The 18,171-nt window shown below is 41.9% G+C and overlaps 1 protein-coding gene across 2 annotated transcripts in view; it reads right to left on the bottom strand.

Moving 5' to 3' along the window:
- Positions 1-18,171, bottom strand: part of LOC124002746 (SLIT-ROBO Rho GTPase-activating protein 1) — a 163,146-nt gene that overhangs the window by 36,085 nt on the left and 108,890 nt on the right. Inside the window, exons 10-15 of one of the 2 annotated variants that reach the window (XM_046310463.1) lie at positions 17,922-18,006; positions 16,121-16,148; positions 13,304-13,412; positions 9,600-9,660; positions 3,669-3,746; positions 2,783-2,917 (exon numbers count right to left, since the gene is read on the bottom strand). In XM_046310463.1, coding sequence (XP_046166419.1) covers positions 2,783-2,917; positions 3,669-3,746; positions 9,600-9,660; positions 13,304-13,412; positions 16,121-16,148; positions 17,922-18,006 — 496 coding nt within the window. Of the gene's footprint in view, positions 1-2,782; positions 2,918-3,668; positions 3,747-9,599; positions 9,661-12,615; positions 12,650-13,303; positions 13,413-16,120; positions 16,149-17,921; positions 18,007-18,171 lie in introns of both variants that reach the window. The other variant, XM_046310471.1, reaches the window with a different exon arrangement.

Below are 18,171 nucleotides of genomic sequence, written 5' to 3'. Positions count from 1 at the left end.
TAATGGCGGATATGCATCTGAATGTGCCCACTCACTCATTGATACCCAGTGTGCCTGCAGCTGTAAGCACAATATTAAGGGCGAGACCATTAGAATAAGGCCCAACTCTATAGCAGGGGGGCCGGAACATAATTATAATAATTTGTGCACTGCGTATTTTAAAATGACAATAATTCATAATTCACACGATCCCATGTCTCTCTTTTTTTGTTGGGGGGGGGGGGGGGAGTACTTGGGAACAGATTTTCTAAATTATTCCTGGTCTTTTAATTTTTTTTTTTTTTTATACCAAAAACTAAAATACAACCCCCCCTCTCAATTAAATCACTTGTGAGCTGGATTTGGCACACCTGTTGCAGGCCCCTGCTCTATAGCCTGGTTGAACCAGATTGAATGCTACGCTCAATGGTGAGCACCATAATTCACTCTGGCTACAATCTCATGGGCCCTCACAAAGAATTCCCATAGATGAAGCTCCGAGCAGCTCCAAATATCAGTAAGGATACTCACGGGTCTTAAAACCGTTAGAAATATCATTGAGGACAATTCCACAGTTATAAATCACACTGGAATAAATGCTGCCGTTTCCAGTTCTGTTGCTGCCCTAAATATCACAAGAAAGTGACACTAACAGATGGGAAAGGGAGCGTGCGTGCACATGCATGCGTGCCTACTTTAGTTTTTAAAAAGCACTGATTGTAAGTGCTTGGGCAAGAGTGTCTACTAAAGGACGAAAGTACAAATGTACCTCGCACTGTTTCTCTATCTCTTTGTATCGCTCTCTGTTATCATCTCCCTCTTGATTCTCTCTTGTCAGCGAGAGGAAAAAATAAAATAAACTGCCGTATTGATCCATTTTTTCTCACTGCTGCAATAATTATGACAAAGCATCTCACAAAACATTAGTCTTGTGTCAGAACGATCATACAAAGCGTTGAGCGCTGTTCAATTACGCGTTAACCCGCCCATCTCCTCTGTTCCAAAGCAGCCCATTTCATGTTTTTCCTTTGGCCACGACGATGGCTTCCTGAAATAGGGCTGTCACCATGAAATGAGTTTGGGCCATCTGGGAGATGGGCTTTAGGGAATACTTGTGATGTTATTCATCTTACGTGAGTTCTCTTCTGCATGGTTCCTGAACACTTCAGAAGGATGCTATTTAAAGAACAGTCACACACACACACACCCCCCCCCCGGCTCTTTCCTCACGATCACCCCACCTCACTCGCTGTGGAAGACAGTAGACAGACAAGGCAGAAACGTGCAACTCTACAACCTCATGTACAGACACGTGTGTATGTCCAATCTTGACACTGTGCTGGAGACAGAGTTTTATTCATATGGAGACTGCTGGCTGGGCATGAGGCCCACTCTCCAAGCGCTGGTATGTTAGGCCTTAGAGAATGTAAACAACAGGGAATCCCCATCCCTCAAGTGTAAGCCAATGCCATATCTCGCTCACACACACACACACCACACTCCCCACCAAAGGCATTACAGCACACGTCGAGTACAGTACATGTGACTCACACTAGCCAGTTTATTGTTCTTGAAAAACAGTGGCTACTCCACTAGTCCACCCTCAAATGACATCTTATAAGGTCAGAGCGAATCCCACAAAGGCCTGACTGAACTACGTCAGACCGTGTCCCACCGCTGTTACGGTAAGAGAACAATATGGCCGTCTGTGTGAGAGTAGCAAAGTCACCACTGTTTGGTTTGATGTAAACACTACTGTACTTCTGCCTTTCTACATTTCATCACCCAACACCAGACTGTACGGTGAGCTTCGTGTCCCAGCTCATCCCATGAATGCTCTAGTCAGCGGAGGAGACCGAAGGACAAAGTGGTACTATTCACACCCGGGCACAAAGACGGGGCAACACAGCAGCATGCTATTGACTAAAACAGCTCAGACGAGCAAGTAACTATAATGTCAAGTCCCAAGGCTGTTTGTGATGATTTCCCCAAAGTGGGACATTACGAGTTTGCCTGCAAAAAGCATGTGAATAGGTTCTAACTAATGACTCCGTTTCATCTGCTACACGTCCCATCAATGCCATGAACAAGGCCACTTAGGACCTACATGGCTCATAGAACACCTCTTGGTCTGGCTGACACACACAACAAGTCTCAATGCACTCCCATTGAATATCAACACACTACATTGAACATCATATGTATGCCCATAATGTGTGTGTGTGAGTGTGTCTCCGTTTGAGTGTGTATTATACTGTAGCACACCCAGCTGTGTGTAGACGATTGGTAACCAAAGCTGATGGGCCTCCCGGGTGGCGCAGTGGTTAAGGGCGCTGTACTGCAGCGCCAGCTGTGCCACCAGAGACTCTGGATTCACGCCCAGGATCTGTCGTAACCGGCCGCGACCGGGAGGTCCGTGGGGCGACGCACAATTGGCCTAGCGTCGTCCGGGTTAGGGAGGGCTTGGTCGGTAGGGATGTCCTTGTCTCATCGCGCACCAGCAACTCCTGTGTCGGGTCGGGCGCAGTGCGTGCTAACCAAGGTTGCCAGGTGCACGGTGTTTCCTCCGATACATTGGTGTGGCTGGCTTCCGGGTTGGATGCGCACTGTGTTAAGAAGCAGTGCAGCTTGATTGGGTTGTGAATCGGAGGACGCATGACTTTCAACCTTCGTCTCTCCCGAGTCCATACAGGAGTTGTTGCGATGAGACAAGATAGTAGCTACTAACAATTGGATACCATGAAATTGGGGAGAAAAAGGGGTAAAATTAAAAAAAACAAAATAAAATAAAAAAGCTACTTACTGATACAGGAGAGGAGGTCGTTAAATCTTTCCTTGGGCAGGAGGGACTTTTCCAGGCCCCGGAAGTAGAGTTTGAGAACACCGGCCACTGAGTTGATGTCGTGGTTGTTCTCGTCATCTGTCAACGGGTCGTTACCTGGGAGATAAGTGTATGTGAGGGATATGTTGTATGCATGCAATGATGTGATTTCCCCTCACTAGAAGGAAGTTAAACTTACACACTGGCAATGCCTCAGGACTACCTGGCCTGATGACTCCTTTGCTGTCCCCAGTCCACCTGGTCGTGCTGCTGCTCCAGTTTCAACTGTTCTGCCTGCGGCTAACATGCAACCTTGTCCCAGACCTGCTGTTCTCAGCTCTCTCCCTCCCTCGTCACTCGCTCTCTTTACTGTGCCTGCTGTCTCAACCTCTGAATGGTCAGCTAATGAAAACCCAACTGACATTTACTCCTGAGGTACTGACCTGTTGCACCATCTACAAACACGGATTATTATTTGACCCTGCTGGTCATCTATGAATGTTTGAACATCGTGAAGAAAGATTTGGCTTTAATAATGGCCATGTACTCTTATAATCTCCACCAAGCACAGCCAGAAGAGGACTGGCCACCGTGCTTCTACACCTGCATTGCTTGCTGTTTGGGGGTTTTAGGCTGTGTTTCTGTATAAGCATGTTGTGACATCTGCTGATGTAAGAAAGGCTTTATAAATACATTTGATAAGTTCCTACCAGTGTAAACAAATGATTTTAAAATAGTAAATGAAGTGGCAACTAGACCAAGTCAAAGTCTGTAGCTGAAAAGTATTATATAATCAAAGTCCACTCATATCCATTCATTTCAAATGTGTGAAGTGTCAATTGACTATAACATGTTAATAAAATCCCACCTCTCTCGAATGAGTTCTTTATGTCATTGATTTCCATCTGAGACCCGGACACACGGAATATCCCTTGATGTTGAAGGCCTGAAGAGAACAAAGAAAAGAGTGAGAAAGAGGAGATCGAGAGAGAGAGAGAGACACACACACTTAGTTCATGATGACAGGCAGCCATTACAAAAAAGACACCAGTGCAAAAAGCCAGTTTAAATCCCAACTAAAAGGCCACATCCTGTTCCTCCACCCTTCACTTTTCCAATTAAAGATAATTCAGGAGCGAGAGAGACCGCAATCAAGTCTCACTAAAGTGTCCTCCAGCCGGGATTTAATAAGGAGATAGGTCAGAGGTTAGCGCAGAGAATAATTAGCCGATGTCTTTCCCGTCACAAGACGGCCGCCCCAGTATTGTAAGACGTCGCCGGTGTCAAACATGGAGAGAGGTCATTTGCGTCAAAAGATTAAGCCGACATCTGTAGGAGTTTTATTAACGTGGTTTACAGATTAAGCTGACATGTTCTGTAGGAGTTTTATTAACGTGGTTTACAGATTAAGCCGACATCTGTAGGAGTTTTATTAACGTGGTTTACAGATTAAGCTGACATGTTCTGTAGGAGTTTTATTAACGTGCCTTACAGATTAAGCTGACATCTGTAGGAGTTTTATTAACGTGGTTTACAGATTAAGCCGACATCTGTAGGAGTTTTATTAACGTGGTTTACAGATTAAGCCGACATCTGTAGGAGTTTTATTAACGTGGTTTACAGATTAAGCTGACATCTGTAGGAGTTTTATTAACGTGGTTTACAGATTAAGCCGACATCTGTAGGAGAGTGGTTTATTTGACATCGTGGTTTACAGATTAAGCTGACATAGGAGTTTTATTCTGTTTACAGGAGTTTTATTAACGTGGTTTACAGATTAAGCCGACATCTGTAGGAGTTTTATTAACGTGGTTTACAGATTAAGCTGACATGTTCTGTAGGAGTTTTTTATTAATCTGTAGGAGTGCATGTTCTTACAGATTAAGCTGACATCTGTAGGAGTTTTATTAACGTGGTTTACAGATTAAGCCGACATCTGTAGGAGTTTTATTAACGTGGTTTACAGATTAAGCCGACATCTGTAGGAGTTTTATTAACGTGGTTTACAGATTAAGCTGACATGTTCTGTAGGAGTTTTATTAACGTGGTTTACAGATTAAGCCGACATCTGTAGGAGTTTTATTAACGTGGTTTACAGATTAAACTGACATCTGTAGGAGTTTTATTAACGTGGTTTACAGATTAAGCTGACATCTGTAGGAGTTTTATTAACGTGGTTTACAGATTAAGCCGACATCTGTAGGAGTTTTATTAACGTGGTTTACAGATTAAGCCGACATCTGTAGGAGTTTTATTAACGTGGTTTACAGATTAAGCTGACATGTTCTGTAGGAGTTTTATTAACGTGGTTTACAGATTAAGCCGACATCTGTAGGAGTTTTATTAACGTGGTTTACAGATTAAACTGACATCTGTAGGAGTTTTATTAACGTGGTTTACAGATTAAGCTGACATCTGTAGGAGTTTTATTAACGTGGTTTACAGATTAAGCCGACATCTGTAGGAGTTTTATTAACGTGGTTTACAGATTAAGCCGACATCTGTAGGAGTTTTATTAACGTGGTTTACAGATTAAGCTGACATGTTCTGTAGGAGTTTTATTAACGTGGTTTACAGATTAAGCCGACATCTGTAGGAGTTTTATTAACGTGGTTTACAGATTAAGCCGACATCTGTAGGAGTTTTATTAACGTGGTTTACAGATTAAACTGACATCTGTAGGAGTTTTATTAACGTGGTTTACAGATTAAGCTGACATGTTCTGTAGGAGTTTTATTAACGTGGCTTACAGATTAAGCTGACATGTTCTGTAGGAGTTTTATTAACGTGGCTTACAGATTAAGCCGACATGTTCTGTAGGAGTTTTATTAACGTGGCTTACAGATGGGGCCGACATGTTCTGTAGGAGTTTTATTAACGTGGTTTACAGATTAAGCTGACATGTTCTGTAGGAGTTTTATTAACGTGGTTTACAGATTAAGCTGACATGTTCTGTAGGAGTTTTATTAACGTGGTTTACAGATTAAGCTGACATGTTCTGTAGGAGTTTTATTAACGTGGCTTACAGATTAAGCCGACATCTGTAGGAGTTTTATTAACGTGGCTTACAGATTAAGCTGACATGTTCTGTAGGAGTTTTATTAACGTGGTTTACAGATTAAGCTGACATGTTCTGTAGGAGTTTTATTAACGTGGTTTACAGATTAAGCTGACATGTTCTGTAGGAGTTTTATTAACGTGGTTTACAGATTAAACTGACATGTTCTGTAGGAGTTTTATTAACGTGGTTTACAGATTAAGCTGACATGTTCTGTAGGAGTTTTATTAACGTGGCTTACAGATTAAGCTGACATGTTCTGTAGGAGTTTTATTAACGTGGCTTACAGATTAAGCTGACATGTTCTGTAGGAGTTTTATTAACGTGGCTTACAGATTAAACTGACATGTTCTGTAGGAGTTTTATTAACGTGGCTTACAGATTAAGCTGACATGTTCTGTAGGAGTTTTATTAACGTGGTTTACAGATTAAGCCGGCATCTGTAGGAGTTTTATTAACGTGGCTTACAGATTAAGCCGACATGTTCTGTAGGAGTTTTATTAACGTGGTTTACAGATTAAGCCGACATGTTCTGTAGGAGTTTTATTAACGTGGCTTACAGATTAAGCTGACATGTTCTGTAGGAGTTTTATTAACGTGGTTTACAGATTAAGCCGACATCTGTAGGAGTTTTATTAACGTGGTTTACAGATTAAGCCGACATGTTCTGTAGGAGTTTTATTAACGTGGCTTACAGATTAAGCTGACATGTTCTGTAGGAGTTTTATTAACGTGGTTTACAGATTAAGCCGACATCTGTAGGAGTTTTATTAACGTGGTTTACAGATTAAGCTGACATGTTCTGTAGGAGTTTTATTAACGTGCCTTACAGATTAAGCTGACATCTGTAGGAGTTTTATTAACGTGGTTTACAGATTAAGATGACATCTGTAGGAGTTTTATTAACGTGGTTTACAGATTAAACTGACATGTTCTGTAGGAGTTTTATTAACGTGGCTTACAGATTAAGCTGACATGTTCTGTAGGAGTTTTATTAACGTGGTTTACAGATTAAGCTGACATGTTCTGTAGGAGTTTTATTAACGTGGTTTACAGATTAAGCCGACATCTGTAGGAGTTTTATTAACGTGGTTTACAGATTAAGCTGACATCTGTAGGAGTTTTATTAACGTGGTTTACAGATTAAGCTGACATGTTCTGTAGGAGTTTTATTAACGTGGTTTACAGATTAAGCCGACATCTGTAGGAGTTTTATTAACGTGGTTTACAGATTAAGCTGACATGTTCTGTAGGAGTTTTATTAACGTGCCTTACAGATTAAGATGACATGTTCTGTAGGAGTTTTATTAACGTGGCTTACAGATTAAGCCGACATGTTCTGTAGGAGTTTTATTAACGTGGCTTACAGATGGGGCCGACATGTTCTGTAGGAGTTTTATTAACGTGGTTTACAGATTAAGCTGACATGTTCTGTAGGAGTTTTATTAACGTGGTTTACAGATTAAGCTGACATGTTCTGTAGGAGTTTTATTAACGTGGTTTACAGATTAAGCTGACATGTTCTGTAGGAGTTTTATTAACGTGGCTTACAGATTAAGCCGACATCTGTAGGAGTTTTATTAACGTGGTTTACAGATTAAGCTGACATGTTCTGTAGGAGTTTTATTAACGTGGCTTACAGATTAAGCTGACATGTTCTGTAGGAGTTTTATTAACGTGGTTTACAGATTAAGCTGACATGTTCTGTAGGAGTTTTATTAACGTGGTTTACAGATTAAGCTGACATGTTCTGTAGGAGTTTTATTAACGTGGTTTACAGATTAAGCTGACATGTTCTGTAGGAGTTTTATTAACGTGGTTTACAGATTAAGCTGACATGTTCTGTAGGAGTTTTATTAACGTGGCTTACAGATTAAGCTGACATGTTCTGTAGGAGTTTTATTAACGTGGTTTACAGATTAAACTGACATGTTCTGTAGGAGTTTTATTAACGTGGTTTACAGATTAAACTGACATGTTCTGTAGGAGTTTTATTAACGTGGCTTACAGATTAAGCTGACATGTTCTGTAGGAGTTTTATTAACGTGGTTTACAGATTAAGCCGACATCTGTAGGAGTTTTATTAACGTGGTTTACAGATTAAGCTGACATCTGTAGGAGTTTTATTAACGTGTTTTTACAGATTAAGCCGACATCTGTAGGAGTTTTATTAACGTGTTTTTACAGATTAAGCCGACATCTGTAGGAGTTTTATTAACGTGGTTTACAGATTAAGCCGACATCTGTAGGAGTTTTATTAACGTGGTTTACAGATTAAGCTGACATGTTCTGTAGGAGTTTTATTAACGTGGTTTACAGATTAAGCTGACATGTTCTGTAGGAGTTTTATTAACGTGGTTTACAGATTAAGCTGACATGTTCTGTAGGAGTTTTATTAACGTGGTTTACAGATTAAGCTGACATGTTCTGTAGGAGTTTTATTAACGTGGTTTACAGATTAAGCTGACATGTTCTGTAGGAGTTTTATTAACGTGGTTTACAGATTAAGCTGACATGTTCTGTAGGAGTTTTATTAACGTGGCTTACAGATTAAGCCGACATGTTCTGTAGGAGTTTTATTAACGTGGTTTACAGATTAAGCCGACATCTGTAGGAGTTTTATTAACGTGTTTTACAGATTAAGCCGACATCTGTAGGAGTTTTATTAACGTGGTTTACAGATTAAGCCGACATCTGTAGGAGTTTTATTAACGTGGCTTACAGATTAAGCTGACATGTTCTGTAGGAGTTTTATTAACGTGGTTTACAGATTAAGCTGACATGTTCTGTAGGAGTTTTATTAACGTGGTTTACAGATTAAGCTGACATGTTCTGTAGGAGTTTTATTAACGTGGCTTACAGATTAAGCTGACATGTTCTGTAGGAGTTTTATTAACGTGGCTTACAGATTAAGCTGACATGTTCTGTAGGAGTTTTATTAACGTGGTTTACAGATTAAGCCGACATCTGTAGGAGTTTTATTAACGTGGCTTACAGATTAAGCTGACATGTTCTGTAGGAGTTTTATTAACGTGGCTTACAGTAATAGCCTAACTAACCTATTTGACAGCGTGTGTGAAGGAAGTGTGTGTGTGCTTTGCATCGTTAAGAGATGTATAGAGAACTCCGGTGCCCAAAAGCCTGTTTTAGCATGGGCAGCACCATTGAGGACTTTCGACCATTTTGAAGTAGTCAACTGGGTGGGACTTCCTATGGGTTAAGGAAGGATCACATAATTCCATCCAGGTCATCAGGAGGGATCACACCCTTTCAGTTTGTTTACCAACTCATTGAAGCAGTGGACGGAAATTGACTACTTCAAAATGGAGATGGCCTCAATGGCGCTTCCTGCCAATAAAAGGGACAGATACAACGTTGCGATCGCTCTACAACTCTACGGTTGCATCCCATTGGCTGTATGGATGGTTGCAGTAAGCAAGATGGTATCTGCGTAGTCTTTCCCATGACGGACTAAAATGAAACGGATTCTAACACTGACACGGGAAGAACGGACACGCAAACAATGAACACTGAAATTGACTGAATGTTACATTTGACCAAACTTGGAAAGGTCAAACATTGAACAGGTTGAACACAATTCACGCTTTTAAAAAGAGAAAAATATGCACCAAATAGCAAGTTGACTGTTACACTTGGTTGGCCTGCAAAAGGTGTGAAATTGAAAGAAAACCATAGCTGTTGCATTGCGAAATATTAGTAAGTCACGGATGATCAACTCACCATACAGATTGATGAATCGAATACAGCTCTCGACCACACGGGGGATAGCTTGTCCAGAGTCCTTCACAACAAGAGGAATGGCATGTCATTAGTGATAGATGGATCATCCTGACCTCCGGCGCAACATATTATATAGACTTTTACACACACATTTTTATCTACATGCATGTCCACCATTCGACTGATAATGATGGGTAACATTTTACTGAAGCCCCACTTATGTATGCATTTATAAAGCCTTTATAACAACTCTATAAGACATACGGTCTGTCATAGGCATGAGAGGGACTACAGTAGTGTTAGTAATGATCATATTGAAAGTTTACAGAGACGGACTGGAGTTTTGCAGCTGTAGAACCATTCACTCCCCTCAACAACATCTCCATGAGTTTAATAGATCACTAACTCTCCAGTGGTGACTCACTGACCACAACGACAAGCCTGTGCAAGTGTTCCTCTTACCCAATACAACTCTACGGAGCTCCAGAGGTGCAAAAGAAATGGCCTCTTTATCATGTTAATGTTTTACGTCAACACTCGAGAGCACACTTGGGAGTGATAAGTGATGGGAGGTTATGTAACGGTGCTACTAACACACTCCTATGGAGTGGAGAGTGAGAAAGGGGAAGAGGAGGAGCTGTCCCTTTACAGCAGGGGTCCCCAATTACATTCATCCGGGGACAGATTTTTCCTTGACCGGATGGAAGGGGGACTTGAACATTGTTATAAATCATTTGTACAGTGCAAACTGACCTCAAGATTCCCAAACAGATTGAGTATTTGACAAAAACATAATAATTTCAACCCTTGATTTACATTGGGATGAGTCTTTATGCGTGGGAATAGTTTGGAACAGATTTTCTAAATTAAAATAACCTGATTTAATTATGCTAATCTCCTGGTGATTTTACAAGAATATAAAACATGTAAAGTGTTGGTCCCATGTTTCATGAGCTGAAATAAAAGATAACAGACATTTTCCATACGCACAAAAAGCTAATTCCTCAACAACAAAAAACTGCACAAATATGTGAACATCCCAGGTAGTCAGAGGCTCATTAAACAGAATTAAACAGACTTACCATTATACAGCTGCACCTTGTGCTGCAGACAATAAAACGCCACTCTAAAATATGGAACTGCCCGGGTGGCTGGTCTCAGACGAGCCCACAGGTGAAGAACTCAGATGTGGAGGTCCTGGGCTGGCGTGGTTGTTAGGCCAGTTTGATGTTCTGCCAAATTCTCTAAAACGACGTTGGAGGTGGCTGCCAATTGCACGCTCCCTCAAAACTTGAGACATTTGTGGCGTTGTGTGACAAAACTACACATTTTAGAGTGGGCGTTTATTGTCTGCAGCACAAAGTGCACCTGTGTAATGATCATGCTGTTTAATCTGATGTGCCACACCTGTCAGGTGGATGGATTATCTTGGCAAAGGAGAAACGCTCACTAACAGGGATGTAAACACATTTCTGCACAACATTTGAGAGAAAGAAGCTAATTGTGCATTTGGAAAATATCTGGGATGTTTTATTTTTATGTTTTATTTCACTTCACATGTTGAATTTACACACTTACACACATTCCAGGGTTTTTTTTATTTTTACTTTTGTCTACATTGTAGAATAATAGTGAAGACATCAAAACTATGAAATAACACATGGAATCATGTAGTAACCAAAAAGGTGTTAACCAAATCAAAATATATTTCATATTTGAGATTCTTCAAAGTAGCCACCCTTTGATGACAGCCTTGCACTCTCGGAATTGACTCACAACCAGCTTCACGAGGAATACTTTTCCAACAGTCTTGAAGGAGTTCCCACATATGCTGAGCACTTGTTGGCTGCTTTTCCTTCACTCTGCAGTCCGACTCATCCCAAACCATCTCAATTGGGTTGAGGTTGGGTGAATGTGGAGGCCTTCATGTCTTAAAGTAATGATGGATTGTAATTTCTCTTTGCTTAGTTGAGCTGTTATTTATATAATATGGACTTGGTATTTTACCAAATAGGGCTATCCTCTGTATACCACCACTACCTTGTCACAACACAACTGATTGGCTAAAACACATTGAGGAAAGAAATTCCACAAATTAACTTAAGACACACCTGTTAATTGAAATGCATGTGTTATTTAATAGTTTATGTCTTTACCATTATTCTACATTGTAGAAAATAGTAAAAATAAAGAAACACCCTGGAATGTGTCCAAACTTTTGACTGGTACTGTATTATATGCTCAGAAAACTTAAGGGGCCAAACAAACGCACCGGGCACGGGCTGACCATTGAGGAACCCTGCATTAAAGAAAACACATTCCTCCTTCCCTCAGAGAGTAGCTTACACTTTGCAGAAGTACCAGCTGCCATCTCTCTGCTAAGGCAGAGAACTCTTACAAGCTTCTAATAATGGTTTTGCTCTGCTTTCACCCCAGGGAATATACACACGGCCCCAAACACAGAAATCATGACAGGATTCCAGGAATCACCGGCTACCAACGCTCTGTAGCGGAGATGGACAGGGCCTGGGCCACTATAGTGCATGCTGATGTAATACAATCACATGTGATGTGAGCACTAAGCCAGATGGGTATTGGATTTCTCCCAACATATACTATCAATGTAGATGTTGGAAGGTTTAAAATAATTGTTGGGTATTCTAATAATTGTACAATGTAATCTGAGCCAAATTGTAAGAACGGGGTAGATGTTGGGAATTTATTGGGTACGGGCCAAGTTATACTTCAGTATACAGCTCAACCATGGATATAGGAATTAGGATATCAAATGAAATGACATCTATAGATGTGGGCAGTTCAGTCTTTCAGAGCAAACCTCCAGGAAGTTAGTATTGCACATCAACACACACAGGTCCAAGGTTTTCACAGACAGGAAGTGGCAGTGGTGTTAGGGGCAGGGCAGAAAAAGAGACAAAATAGACAGAAGGGAAGTCAGTATAGATAAACAGGCAGCAGTAGGGATCGGTCCCTTTAGACTCCAGGTTCTCCACTCTACCTGGTGTCTGGCGTGCGAGTTCCGTCGTCCACGGCTACAAGGAAGAATAAAAGGAAGCAGAGAGAGCAGGAGAGAGAGGCGAAACCCAGATTAAATCACCACAGCAGCCACCTACAGTACCACAGCCGAGCCCAGCCCTCACCCCCCACACACCGAGTACAGAGCGGCTATCAAACGCGGGGGAAGGAACAGGGAGGACAGCAGGGCACTATGAAGTGGTGAATCCCTTATCACTCTGGCCACCGTCCCCTGGCTGTCGCATATATCCTGCTGACAATGGCTGCTTTTATCCCAGCCAGAGGAGAGAGATAAAGACAAAGAGAGGGAGAAATACCAATGCCATAGCTGACAGCATGGACTCCGGAGGAAAGATGGAGACAAACAACGCCCCTCAAACCTCTCCTCCTTCACCCCCCACTCTGTGCTCGCGTGCCCTCTGCTCTGCCATTATTCCACCTCCCCTGGATTCACCCTGTCAGTACCAATGCTGTCTCTGTGCTTCCCCAGCGTTTGAGACTACACAGCTGCAGAGAAAACCCAGAAAAAAAATAGAACCACAGAGTTGTAGTCGGCGTAATGATCAAACCCCAGGAAAAAGGCCAAGCGAGAGTGGTTGAGTTACGATCATCATTATGGTAACGGTCGGAGAGACGGCCGGTCGTGGTCCGAGGCCGGACTTGACAAGTACCTTGACAAAGGACTCCAGATTGCCATTAAACAACTTGACGTTAAAGACCGAGCGGGGCCTAGCCCTCCTATTCGTGCCACCGTGAGGTTTTGGCGGCACATTGGGAGGCCTAGAAGATGGAGACGCTGTTACAGAAGCTAGAGAAATCGTCCACCATGAACATACAGTGTAGATAGTTTGGTAAAACATTCTGACATTGAGAGTCCAGATGCTTAGACAAAGTAAACATGCATTTTCTAAACTATGGCAAAAAAGTGACTTGTTGTGTTGTCGCTTATGGGATCAGTCAGGGACCGGTAAGCCTGTTCTGAGAGCTTCAGAGTGTTCGTCGTGAAATGATGCTGGGCCCCGATCGGATATCCCCACTAGTCTCATTGAGCGGTCACCAACTCCTAGAGTTAGAGGGTTTTCATATCCTTCCTTTTCCTTTCCACCAAACATCAAAAGGTCATGAAAATAACAGGCCTGCTGGGTGGAGTGTGAGGGGGCGCCGTGCGGTAGCATCCACCTCACGACATGTCCCGGTGGGTGAGGGTGTGTGTGGCACCCGGGGCGGGGGTGGTTGTCTCTTGAGTTAGTAATCTCACGACAGTTACCAGCGGGGTTGTCCCTCTAGTCATCCCCCGTTGCTCCCCTAACCATACTGATATTAACTACTGTCAATCTCATAGTTTCCACTGGAATAGGCAAGAGAAAAATGCTCATGGAGCATAACTAATGAAATGACAGTTAACTAAAATGTACGCTTAATCCAGTCTTAAGTAATATAGAGAATTTATTATACAAGAGACAAAATGGACAAGTTCCACAGCACAACGGCAGAGTCATGTCTCAAGTGTAAAACGAATGACTCAATCCATGCTCTCTGGGAATGCTGTGAAGTCTGGAAGTTGTGGGCGGACCTAGTAAGTTTGCTGTCAAAAGTATTACAATGTAAACTTGGTTTTAATCCGTTTGTCTGCATATTTCAAGACATGGCATATATGGGTGTAGTGAGATACACAATGGGCTGGACGATTCTCTTCTCATCACTCATCTTGAAAAACATATACGGTACTAAAAAGTTGGAAGTCAAATCAATCTGCCATCATTAAAACAATGGAAAAATCAAATGATTTATTATTGAAATATTGAAATAGCATGGGCAACCGAGAAAAACTAATTGGTACAATTTAAGGCCAGGTTACAAACAACAATACAGGCACTAGGGATGGGGGTGTGAGCATGTGGGTCTGGGCAGATGAGATGTAGTCCTTGTTAATATGTCTAAGTTTCTATTCGTAATTATACGTTTGTATGTGGAGTAAACCATTTTACTCCACGTACAAAGTGTCAAAACAATCAATATATCAGACTGCTTAAAGTGGAGAGAAATGTTTCATTATTCATAGAATCACCCGTAACTTTAAATGTGATCCGTTTCACATCACTACTTTACAGGCAAGACATTAGAACGGTTTCTTTTTTAAATGATCAAAATGCATTTTGGGCAGAAATGGAACATGTGAACTTTCATGTGCCTTAATAACAAACTTGTATGCAATCTGTAAATATGAATACAATGGTTAAATTATGAGCCTAGTTGGTTTAGCCACGGAAACATTTAGGAACCTTCCCACTAGCCATGATTGGTTGAGATAATGGATGGGCTGGACATACTGAGAGATGAATTTGGATTGGTCTGCCATGTAGCATATTTCTGTCTATAACATGAGCTTCTAAGTATGTGTACATACAATGCGGCATTAGAGTTGGGATTATGGGTCATTGGTTTAGACATCAAGCTAGCTAAACAAAGACTCCACTATGCAAGTAACCATTTCACTGTACTGTTTACACCTTCTGTATCCTGTGCATGTGATAAATAAACATTTGATATAGTTTCTGTTTACCTGAGACGATAATGCGAAAAACAACATGACCTGCACCAAAATCAGATTAGGATACAGGGCAAGGACTAGATAGTGTATTTTCACTACTACTTTTTGCTTCAACTTTCACCACCTTTAGTCTTGAAAATCTTTGGTTGTTTACTACACTCCTGTACTCACTCTGTTTAGCAAATGGCCTCACATGTGAACCCTTAAAGAGATGGGTGGGGCTAAGGCTTTAAAAGGTGTGAACGATGCTGAATGGGTGTTGACAAAGAAGCTCTCCAGTCGGTGTACCAAAACATTCAGGGGCCATTTTCTCAAAAATGTGGTTACAAGTTTATCAACTTTCAAAGCAGAATTACGTTCCCATTGTTCCTTAACTGTAGTGATATATAATTTTCTAGCTCTGAGTCTCTATAATCCCTCCGAAGGAACTTTGATCTAGATACTAACACACAGTGCATTTGCATGCAAATGACAGTGTTTCTCCCTCTCTCTCCCCCTGTGAAAGAACATTGCTTTGCTATCTGAGAAAATTCAAGGGGGGGGGGGGATTCAGAATCATTTCCATGCCATGCTAGGCATATGGCAAATTAAATCCCAGGGGAGTCCAGAGCAGTAACATCTGCTCTCTCTGTTCTGCTGTCTATCTCTCCAAGGTCAGGAGTTAGGGTACAGTAGGAATTACTTCACTGTGCACATAGTGCTAAGGGAGAAACTTTTCAGATGCCTAACTTTTATTTTCTTTACAAACCAGTGTAAATGTGTCTAGACGTTATTGGAAATTTGACTCTAGGATGATAATGATAAATAGTGTTCGCAATGGAAAGTACAATGACTTTTGGGGAAGGTTTTTAAAGAACTGAATGTGGACAACTCGGTCTTATAAAGGGTCTTAGTAAAAACTAAGAGGTTTGTATATGAGATAGCGGTAGTGTCTTACCTTGTGGTCATATAGTCCCCTCTGTGACCTGTGGAGACAGAGGGGAGAAAAGGGGAAGAGAGAGCGATTAGAGGGGGGACATGAGATGAGACTTGGGACCCGTCCCCGAGACACTGCAGTGCTTTGTGCACACGCTCAGTAAAGCACGATGCAGCCCTGCCATCTGCCCATAACCTCTGGCCTCATTATTATACTCTTAGGTAAAGAGCATTGATTTTTAGGGCAATCTCAGTAGACATGGTACAAAAAGAGAGGGTAAAGACTCCCGTGACACATCAAAGTAAAATTGAAGGATTTATTTTATAAGGAAATGGCAAAATACTGGTAAAACATGGGTTACTCTGTGGACATCTGAGGGGTGGAAATAAGATTTTTTATGTATCTGTTATTTTATCAGGTAAGTTTACTGAGAACACATTCTCATTTGCAGCAACAACCTGGGGAATAGTTACAGGGGAGAGGCCAATTGTATGAGCCAATTGTAAACTGGGGATTATTAGGTGACCGTGATGGTTTGAGGGCCAGATTGGGAATTTAGCCAGGAGACCGGGGTTAACACCCCTATTCTTACGATAAGTGCCATGAGATCTTTAATGAGAGTCAGGACAGAGAGTCAGGACATCCGTTTAACGTCCCATCTGAAAGACGGCACCCTACACAAGGCAGTGTCCCCAATCACTGCCCTGGGCATTGGGATATTTTTTAGACCAGAAGAAAGAGTGCCTCCTACTGGCCCTCCAACACCACTTCCAGCAGTATCTGGTCTCCCATCCAGGAACTGACCAGGACCAACCCTGCTTAGCTTCAGAAGCAAGCCAGCAGTGGTATGCAGGGTGGTATGCTGCTGGCCAAAAGATTAGCGGGATTGGTCGATTTGCCGATGCACTTGGGAGTCCAGTAAAAATAGGAAGAGGCTATATGTATGTATATTGAATGTTTATATTTTCCACCAGGTCCTCCAACCTGGGGAGGTTAAAATAAATACAAATAAAAGATAAAGACGCATGACAACACACACAGTTACACACACACTCACGCAATTGAAAGCTTTGTAGAAGGCAGGATCCCTTGGCTCGTCATAGGGACGTGCCAAGGGATCCCGATTCTCCATCTCAACTCCCTGTACAGTCAGATTGACAAAGACCGACCGATTGAGACCACCCTGGGAGCAGCCTTTATTGTTGCGATCAAGAACAGGAGGAGCAGCTCAGTGTTGACAGAAGCTTAGTCAAAGGCCTTGAGAAGATATACCACCGATGTAGAACACAGGGACCCCAGACATAACAGTAATATGCGCTAATGCTGCCGGGCCATTAAGTTAACCGCTAATCAATCTCTAAGAGGGATAATACAGCAGCAGTCCCTTTAGCTCTGACTTGGCTCGCTAATGGTGAGATTATTTCTCAGTCGTGAGACCCGATGGAGAAAGTAGCACAAGGGAAACGTTACCACGTCCAGAGGAGATTGAAATGGACCATTTTGGAATCAACCAAGTATGTTTTTAACTAGCTGAGTTCTAAAGCACAGCATTTCGTTCAGAAAGTGCATGCAATCTTTCTCTTTCACTTAGCCAGGAGGTCCTTTACAAACGCCAGCCCACTGAAAACAGATAATAGCCAAGACTTTGTCAGTGTATTGTTTAAAACATATGGAAACCTGCTTAGTTAACTGAGCCAAACCAAGGCCAGTCATTTTCCTCCTGTCTTGTTGGTGGAACGACCGAGAGAGAGGAGACAGACAGACAGAGGGGAGACAGACAGACATGAAGTAGGCCATGACACTGGGGTCTCTGACCCCTTACCTTCTCCCAGAGTCCTCTTCAGCAGGTCATGCTTGGCCTGCAGTTTGGAGATGAGATTGCTGCCCTCCAGAAACTCCCGGAATTTCTGTGGAGAATTCAGAGTAATTACTAGGGCTGATGAGCCAAGTGAGCGTTGCCTGCCCTTAAGACACCAATCTCTGATAAGGCAGCCAAGGGCAAAGGACACAACGACAATGGGAGGTTTAAAAAAAATATATATATATATATATATATATATATATAAAAAGCT

This window comes from Oncorhynchus gorbuscha, linkage group LG02, assembly GCF_021184085.1.
Source record: "Oncorhynchus gorbuscha isolate QuinsamMale2020 ecotype Even-year linkage group LG02, OgorEven_v1.0, whole genome shotgun sequence".
Classification (NCBI taxonomy): domain Eukaryota; kingdom Metazoa; phylum Chordata; class Actinopteri; order Salmoniformes; family Salmonidae; genus Oncorhynchus; species Oncorhynchus gorbuscha.
The sequence above is the reverse complement of the archived record's forward strand: the minus strand, read 5'-3'. Positions and strand labels throughout refer to the sequence as shown.